Source organism: Girardinichthys multiradiatus, chromosome 10, assembly GCF_021462225.1.
Source record: "Girardinichthys multiradiatus isolate DD_20200921_A chromosome 10, DD_fGirMul_XY1, whole genome shotgun sequence".
Taxonomy (NCBI): Eukaryota; Metazoa; Chordata; class Actinopteri; order Cyprinodontiformes; family Goodeidae; genus Girardinichthys; species Girardinichthys multiradiatus.
In genome coordinates, this window is record NC_061803.1 from 9,794,074 (window position 1) to 9,803,156 (window position 9,083).

The 9,083-nt window shown below is 36.3% G+C and overlaps 2 protein-coding genes across 2 annotated transcripts; both read left to right on the forward strand.

The window, feature by feature from the left end:
- The first annotated feature begins 398 nt into the window (after window positions 1-398).
- On the forward strand, window positions 399-2,750 carry gpx9 (glutathione peroxidase 9). The gene is made up of 5 exons (XM_047377583.1): window positions 399-768; window positions 851-944; window positions 2,008-2,138; window positions 2,237-2,367; window positions 2,449-2,750. The coding sequence occupies exons 1-5, from the start codon at window positions 637-639 to the stop codon at window positions 2,504-2,506; spliced, it is 546 nt and encodes a 181-aa protein (XP_047233539.1). The 5' UTR covers window positions 399-636; the 3' UTR covers window positions 2,507-2,750.
- A 1,504-nt stretch (window positions 2,751-4,254) lies between these two features.
- On the forward strand, window positions 4,255-8,998 carry ndufb8 (NADH:ubiquinone oxidoreductase subunit B8). The gene is made up of 5 exons (XM_047376472.1): window positions 4,255-4,415; window positions 4,650-4,776; window positions 4,941-5,040; window positions 6,647-6,802; window positions 8,844-8,998. The coding sequence occupies exons 1-5, from the start codon at window positions 4,325-4,327 to the stop codon at window positions 8,934-8,936; spliced, it is 567 nt and encodes a 188-aa protein (XP_047232428.1). The 5' UTR covers window positions 4,255-4,324; the 3' UTR covers window positions 8,937-8,998.
- The last annotated feature ends 85 nt before the right edge of the window (window positions 8,999-9,083 follow it).

Sequence of the window (9,083 nt, forward strand, 5' to 3'; positions counted from 1 at the left end):
TGGCACAAACATGCATGGTTCTAGAAGATCATGGATGCAGTTTAATTTATATAAATTTTATTTTTAAAAAACAAGCAAAGAAAGAAACATATTTTTGAATTTCCATGACAATAACAATAAATAAACTTGAATTATTCAAAAAATAGATCTTTAGAAACTAGTATTTGTTTACATTTAACAGTAATGTGATAGTATAGGCGCTGGCAATGTAATTACAAAACATTATAATTTTTTTTTAAATGTATTGAATATAACTAAATATTTTTTTGTATCTGATTTTATAACTTTGATTGCATGTTATCATGAAAATGTCATGCCTACGAGTACTAATTCAAGTAATCTGTTTAAAATCCACTCTTCAATGTATAAAATGTATATTAAAACTTAAAAATTAACTGTTCACTTAATCCCACAGTTCCATACAGCTGCATCCGTTTTATGGGCTGTTTTTCCAGGTATACATGTATTGAACAGCTAGCTACTCTGCCAGCTGTCCAGAGGAACAATGAAGTCAATCATGCAGAACAACTGCTGACTCACAAGTTATATTTCAGTGAATGAGACCAGCCACTAGGGTAGTTGAGTGTATGATCAGTCCTCAGTAAAAGTAGTCCATATACAAGCTACAAAACAAGAATGGCAAACAAGTCGATATATGATTTTTCCGCTGAGACGTTGGAAGGAGAGAAAATCCCACTGAGCCTTTACAGAGGAAAGGTGCTGCTCATTGTCAACGTTGCTACCTTCTGAGGGTCAACGATTGAGGAGGTGATTCTTCATGAATGTTGACTGCATTATGTTCCAACTTAATAAGTCTTACTGAAACCCTTATTTTTTATTTTTCTCTCAGTACCACCGAATGAATGCACTAATGGAAATGTTTGGCAACCGGAATTTTACTGTGTTAGGATTCCCCTGCAACCAGTTTGGTCTGCAATCACCTGGTAAGTATATGCTCTTGTTTAATGGAAATAATATTCCATTTTTATGTTGTACTTTTCAGTGCCTGGGACAGAATCCATTAAAGGTATAACCTCTATTTTCAATTCAAACTGAGCTACCTTTAGCTGGTCACATCCACATGTATTTTTAATTTTGTTTTCAAGAGATAAGGATAACATTGTGTAATTTATATTTGCCTGCCAGTCAGTGATAGATCTTGTCATCTTGCAATCAATGTTAAAACATTACCCATACAAAAAAAGTGTGGGTCTGACCTTTTGCAATTAATGATTAATCTTTTCTTGCATTGTATGTATTGTATGTGGGTCTCTCATGATAATAAAGCCCTTGTTCAAAGATAGGAGCTTGAAATTATGTCAAAGGTGCTTTAGAAGGAAAGGTTACATGCACTATGCTGACCAAAATGTTTACATATACTCACCACTTGACGTCATATTCATTTTGTGCTTTGTAGTGATATACTGGAACCATTTTTTACATATTTGAATGATTATGCAGCATACAACTTTAATAAGGTTTAAGGAGTTTCTCTAATTCACCTAGGCTTAAAATTACACATACAGGATCAAATATTTAAATGTACCCTCACCAATATTTGGTTAATTGTCTCTGAGCAAGCTGTGGTACCATTTTTGTGTTGCAATTAGCAAGGTCCTGGCAAAATTCTGGTTGGACATTTGACCATTTTTCTTGGCACGGGTATTAAAACTGATGTCAAAGTCATTGATGTTGTTTGTTGCACCATTCCTTCAAACTGTAAAAAGAACAATTTAAATGCAACTATAAAAGCCCCAAAATTAATATGATATTCATGAGCATAATAAGTAAATTTGAACTTCTGACCGACACGTCAATTTTTGGATTACACTAAGTGCAAGATATTTGATTTACTCCAATACCATCCAAACACATTTAAGAGGTAGTAGTCAGCCCTTTGTGTAGTGATTTGTCTATGATTAATGTGACATAAAAACATTTTTTATTTTTAAGTGACATGTGCTAACAGTACAAAAATTAAATCAATTTTGCATGTATCTTTTTTAGAGGTGAATGAAGAAATGCTCAATGTCCTGAAGTATGTGAGACCTGGTGGTGGGTTTGTACCAAAGTTTCCTGTCTTTGCTAAGATCGAGGTTAATGGGTTGAATGAAGAACCTCTTTTTACATATCTAAAGGTATACTGCATTCTACAAAGATTTGTAATGTATACAGTCAAAGTATTCAGGATTTTTGCTGTTGGCAGGGCTGAACCATCTCTTCTTGTTCTTCAAAGGAGTCTCTGCCATTTGTAAATCCTCTTATTGGAGACATAAAGAAGTTCTACTGGTCCCCAATAAGAGTCAATGACATTAGATGGAATTTTGAGAAGTTTCTTATTAATGCAGATGGCACCCCTTTCAAAAGGTAAAGACAACAAACAAAACCTTCTGGTAATTTAAGCCTGTCATTTGTTATATTTCAAACTGTATCTTCCCTGTGGTGCAGGTATGAACTTCACTGCCCCGTTGACATGGTCGAGAAAGACATAGCCGATCTTCTCTGATGGTCGTTAGGGAATCACTCCCTCGTGACAGAGTGACGATCACTCAGTAAATGCACACAAGGCACCTGAGCTGAATCTGATTGGAAGTGGAACATGCATCAGAGATTCAGTGCATTCTCTCTGAAAACAAGTTCTCCTTCAGCCACTTGAGGTGTTTCCATGGCGTTGTCATATTTCCCGGACGTGGAATTAGATCTGCCGTTCAGAATATGAATGAAAATTAAACACAATATTAAGAACTCGATTTTTTTTTTTTACTTTGTCATCACTGATTTTGTTTCTTAATAGACTATTTAGTCTCTGACAGTTACCACATGGTGGAGTAAAAAGGACTTTAAACTAAATATAAAATCAGCAGTGTTTCTGTAAAGATGGGTGAAACAATTAGTGTGGCACTCCATCTATCAGGACTTTAAAGTTAACTGGTTGGATAAAGCTTAGCCTACAATAAAACCTAAATTATTTCAAAAATTAAAATATCTGATTGCAATTACAAGTAGTATGTTTTAAAAAAAAAACTGCCGCTGAGCACAACTTCAAGAAACATACTCCGTAAACATGGCGGGCTGGTATCTAAAAGCTGGCCAAGGCTAAGGATAAAGGTTCTTCTTCTTTGATTTTTTTACAGCAGATTGCATCCACTTTATTGTATTACTGCCTACATAAGACAACGTCCTGTGCCTACATCTCAAATTCAGCTAAATAACCCAGTCACTTTTAAAAACCCTACAATAACTCTCCACCCATCCTCCTCTTCTCCACACCTCAGAATGTCTGTTTCTGATGGACTTCTCTGCTCCTTCTGAACATAATTATCCTTTCTTTCTCATACTTCCTACATCTAATCAATACATGCTCCACATTTTCATCCTGTTGACAAAAACTACAAGGACCAGTCTGGTGCTTCCTAATTAAATGCAGAGATTTATTCAGCAGTGATTGTCCAATTCCTTATTTGCCGAACACTAGTTCTCTCCTACCGATACCTTTATTTTTAACTACATCCACCTTTTTTTGAACCCTGAATAAATGCCTGTCCATATCTGATGTGCTCCAGTAATATGGCCAGAGCAGGACTACCTGTTTCTTAATCAGACATTTCCCTTCCTCTCTTGCAAAACAGATACCGATTTCCACCTCCTCCTTGTGAACCGCCTACGTCGCCATCCTGTCCTCTCTTTTATTTCCCACTATACCTATGTGAGCAGGTTCTCATATAAACACAACTAATTTTCCCATGCCCACCACACTAGAGTTAACTGGCATATTTTATGCAATATATCTTTGTGATTAATTGTAAACCCTGTTTCCATAAAGGCCCTTGCCGAGCTAAAGTAACTGCATATTAGGTTGTTATTTACTGTACTTTCTAAGGCCCATTCTTTTGCAGTCAACAGTGCTGCAAGCTTCGCGTGTATATGCTTAGTCCCTGTTTTTATGTGATGTACAACACAAAGCTGTGCATACACATGAATTGAAAGGAAAATGAAACATAGTTTTAAAAGTTTTACCAAAAAAATTCTAAAAGTATAGTGTACATTTGTATTTAGCCCCCTGAATCAATTCTTTGTACATTACAGCTGCAATGTTATGCCATTTGCATGAACGTAGCCAAAGTTGTGCAAATTGAAAGTTAACTCTGGAGGGTTGACAAAGGAAAATGCTCTATTTGAATAAGATTTATTTTATTATTTTTATAGACTTTTTCAGAGAAAATGTTTAGCTCGAAGCAGTTTGCCAACCGCCATAAAAACAGAAGAAGAAGAAGAAGTTTTGTGTATGCGCATGCGTACTGTCAGATAACAGCAGCCGGTAAACATGGCTGGTGTTGGTTTGGGACGATGGGCCAAGGCTCTCGCTAAGGGTAAAGGTTCTGGCCTCTCAGCCCTTGTATCGGGATGTAGAGGAGGTAGGTCGTGTTTTAGTATTGCGGGTAAGCTGTATGACAGCTTTTTTTAAACATATTTGTCATGGTTTTTAGTTTGAAGCTTCTCATAGACGTAACCTTGACTAGCGAACATTAGCTCGGGCTAGCTTAGAGGCAGCTGCTGTTCTGAATGAGTGAATAAGGGCTTGCAAGTTTTCAGTGGGGTTGTATAACCGCTTATTAATGCTTCCAGAAATGCGTTTATTGCTGTTTCAGCCTCCGGTGTGACAAAGGACAGTCTGCCCGGTCCATTCCCGAAGACCCCAGAAGAGAGAGCTGCTGCTGCAAAGAAGTACAATTTGAGGGTTGAGGACTATGAACCGTATCCAGATAACGGAGAGGGGTGAGCTTTATTCTGGAAACTATTTTGTGCATGCTGCATTAAAGTATATCTTTATTATAAGTATTGTTCATGAAATGTCCAGTGCATTAACAATCATCAACATTCGGAACTAAAGCTCGCTTTGTAAATGATCGTTTGACAACTGTGTTTTATTGTTTTCGTAGCTACGGCGATTACCCAAAACTACCAGACAGGTCCCAACATGAGAGAGACCCCTGGTACCGATGGGACCACCCTGACTTGAGGAGGAACTGGGGAGAGCCGGTAAGATAGGCATGAGATATCCTGCTAAAAACAATTGTTTTATTGTCAATATTTTTATTATTTCCTTTAGTAAATACTGAAAATTCTGGGGTTTTTTGTTAATTAAATCCATTATTTTGATTAAAAAAAAAAAAAAAAACGTGCAGTTAACAATCAACACTTCATACCCCTTCAACTTTTCCTAATTTTGTCACGTTTTAATAACCAACTTCAATGGGATATTATAGGACAGGCCAACCATTTTAGCTTTGAAGTGAAAGAAAAAACATACTCTTTTAATGCTGATGCATCTAAATAAAATCCAGTTCAGCTAAATTTCCTTTAAAAGTCCTCTTAATTGGTAAATTGAGTTCACCACTATGTGATTTGATCTCAGTGTAAATACAGCCACTCTGTGAAGGCCTCAGGTTTGTTAGCAAACAGTGATTGAATGAACAGCATAATAAAGAGCAAGAAACATGATGTCAAGGTTTAGACCAAAATTTAATGACTTGGCCTTCATGTAATACACTATGTGTGGTGGAAAAATAACACTGCACATTAACCTGAACACAAAGCAGCATCATGCTTTAGGGATCTGTTTCATCAACAGTAAAGCTGGTGTGAGCATATTGGAAGATAGAGCTACATAGAGGGAAATTATAAAATAAAGCCTTTTAGAGGCTATTAAAAACTTCAGACTGGGGCCAACGAAACATTGTTGACTGAACTATGTTTTCTTACAGTCTGATGATAAATCAACCTTTGATTTTTTTTTTCCTCGCATTTTCCTACAGTGGAATGTTTCTCGCTCTGTTGTTTTAGGCACAATTTGGATCAAATAACTTGTCTCTTTTATTTTCCAATTCAAACAAGAGAATGACCGTAAATGATGTTAAACATACAGGCAGAGCTGCTTATTGATGTGTTAAAATGGCCCAGTAAATGTACAGAACTAAATCCATTCTGCAGGAAGATTTGAAAACTGATGTTCAGACACTCTCCATCTAATCTGATGGAGGTGGAGCTGTTTTGCAAAGAAGAAAGAGAGCCCAAAAATGTATGTCTGGATGCACAAAGCTGGTAGATACACCTCAAAAGGCTTGTTCCTGTGATTGCAGGGAAGGTGGGGGACTGAAACCAATTGCACAGCACACTTTTCAGATTTATATTTGTAAAAAAAAAAAAAAAAAGTTTAAATACAATTTATTATTTTTTTTCACAAAGTGTCGATATATTGACAATGAACTACAATGTTATCCCAAAAATGTTTCTAAATCTGAAAAAAGTCTAAGCTAAACAAAGCTAATTGTTTTGTATTTTTCTGCGTTTTCAATCACTTTATATCCTACAAAAGACTTTGCTTTTACATGATCCCTATAATTTAAAAGTAAGAAATGTCCATTAAGTCCATATAGTCTCTTGTGTGATGATTGTTTGTGCATTATAATTGCTTGGCTGCATTGGTTGTTTGTGAGATATCCTTCACATGATTTTCATCTTGAAAATAATTTTCTCTAGGTTCATGCAGACAAAATGTTCTCCTCTGAAAGCTGTTTTTGTGGAGTCGGAAATTGATTTACATTAATTGGCTGTTCTGTTGTGTTTTTGTGTGCGTGTGTTTTAGATGCACTGGGATTTTGACATTTTCATCAGAAACCGGGTGGACACATCTCCAAGCCCTGTGTTGTGGTCAACTATGTTGAAACAACTGTTTGGTTTCGTTGGGTTCATGTTGTTTATGTTCTACGTTGGAGAAAAATTCCCATCCTATCAACCTGTTGTAAGTACACACCCAATTTTATTGTAAAAATCTGAATAAATTGAATCAAGTAATGTGCGTTTTTGTTTTTTTTGCCATACAGTGGCTGATACTTTACAATGCTGTGCTTCATTAATATTTCACAACCTGTTACTGATGCAGTCACATGAATGATTGGACACATACTGTAGTGACGGTTGCTCAAAAAGGAGGTTTGGAGGTGGTTATGCATCTTGTTATCAAGTTTTGAGTAGGTCAGACCAATTGGAGGAGCACTGCTACATGTGCAGAGCTAAAAGACAGAACTGATGGCTTTCATGTCCATTTACATTCCAAAACTCTCAAATAGTTATGAGCTATGGTTCTGGAGCCAAAAACATACAATTGTAAATTAAGTGGTTGTGGCCGGTCAATTAGCAATTGATTCAAATTTACAAGTTTTTCCTAATTGGCTCTTACCAGATCAGCGGATCAAATATTAGAAAAATCTAAACAGAAAGCGATATTTTCACTTCTTAAGACACAAAATCTATCGTTTGGCTCTTGCAAAGGTATTCATACCCATAGAAGCTTTTTACATTACAACCACAAACGGCATCGTAGAGATCGAGGGCCGCAGCAATAAATAATTAAAACAATATCCCAAGGTTTAAATATTTTCACTGTTTAATCCACCATCTGAAATTCGGAAAGGATCTGGCACAACACAAACCTTTTGAAAGATGGCCATCCATCTAAACTGACAAGCCAGGCAATGGGATTATTAATCACAGAACCAACCAAGAGACCCATGGTAATTCTATCTGAGTTACAAAGAGCTGAAGCTCAAGTGGGAGACTGTGTATAAGGAAGAGGAAGCTTTTATTGAAAGAGGGTGATAGAAGGTCCTATGACTGTTATGTGTGGCAGAGAACTAACACTGCACATCACCCTGAAAAGACCATCCCTAGAGTGAAACATGGTGGTGGCAGCATCATGCTGAGGGGATGCTTTACTTCAGCAGACAGTGAAGCTGGTCAGAGTTGGTTGGAAAATGAAAGGCGCTAAATACAGGACAAGTCTTGCAGAAACCTGTTAGAGCTGTCTAGCAGGACCACCACCCTTAACATAAAGCCAGAGCCATAGTGGAATGATTTAGATCAAAGCATGTTATTGTGTTAGAATAACCATGTCAAAGTTCAGACCTAAACCCTGTTGAGAATGTGACAAGACTGGAAAATTGCTGCTCACAAGTGCACCTCATACAATCTGACAGCGTTTGAGCTGCTTCTAGCTCAAACTTAGTCCACCTTAGCAATTATTTTTCCTAAATGGCCTGTATTTGTTTAATATGATTTTGGAATTCAAATACAATTTACACAAATCAGTTTTATTTCAATGAGACATCCTACAAGTTGGCTGGTAATCTTTTTTTATAGCAATTTGATCATGCTATACATTTTTGTTTTTAATCATTCTCTTAATACTGTCCTTTTACAGTGAATCTGTTGTATTTTTACTGTGGGTTTTCATAACATGAGAACCTCATATCGGCCCATGATTACTGCAGTGTAATGCAGCGTGTCAAAATGAGCTATCTACAGTGCAAAGCTTGGGTCATCCTGAGGATTAGGATCTTAGCTTATTTTGAAGAGGCTTAAGAGTATCAACGGGAGCTTGTTTTGGTGATTTTGATCATCTTATAACAATGTTTAATGCAATTGAGATGTTAAAGATATTTTTCTGGAGTGTGGTCTCTGGGCTAATATAAATCATGCTGGTGAGATTATGTGTTGCTTCTTACATCTAAACGGCGTAACATTATGCTGGAGGAGTCAGCTAGACAGCGGTCGGAGAATCTCTTAAGTTATTTTCTCCTTAACCTTGTCTCTGATAAGCTGAGGTTATGGTTACAGGATACTAAAACAAACAAAAAAAACATACAGACCTTGATTATATGTTTGTACTTTTTGTTCCTTTATTTTTCACATTTTTTGTTAAGGAACACCTGTACAGAAATGTTTTCTTTTGTATTTGTTGTATTTAATAATACACTTAATAATGTTCATTTCTCTTGTTTTAGGCCCCAAAGCAATATCCCTACAACAACCTGTACTTGGAGAGAGGAGGAGATCCTGAAAAACAACCAGAGGAAGTTAAAAATTATGAAATCTAAAATACAATTTTGCTCCTGTATATATTTTTGGCAACAATAAAGACTTATGTTAACTTCAAAAATATGTGTGTATTGTCTTTTTTCCATGTAAAGACTAAACTTGTTTCATTAAATAAAAACAATGCTTGATGGTCTGTTTTTAAATTT

Excerpts from the sequence above, each read along its gene's own strand:
- ndufb8 (XM_047376472.1), top strand. The coding sequence starts at position 4,325 with ATGGCTGGTGTTGGTTTGGGACGATGGGCCAAGGCTCTCGCTAAGGGT. Across the intron at positions 4,416-4,649 it reads TGTATCGGGATGTAGAGGAG|CCTCCGGTGTGACAAAGGAC; the intron begins GTAGGTCGTGTT and ends TTGCTGTTTCAG. Across the intron at positions 5,041-6,646 it reads GGAGGAACTGGGGAGAGCCG|ATGCACTGGGATTTTGACAT; the intron begins GTAAGATAGGCA and ends CGTGTGTTTTAG.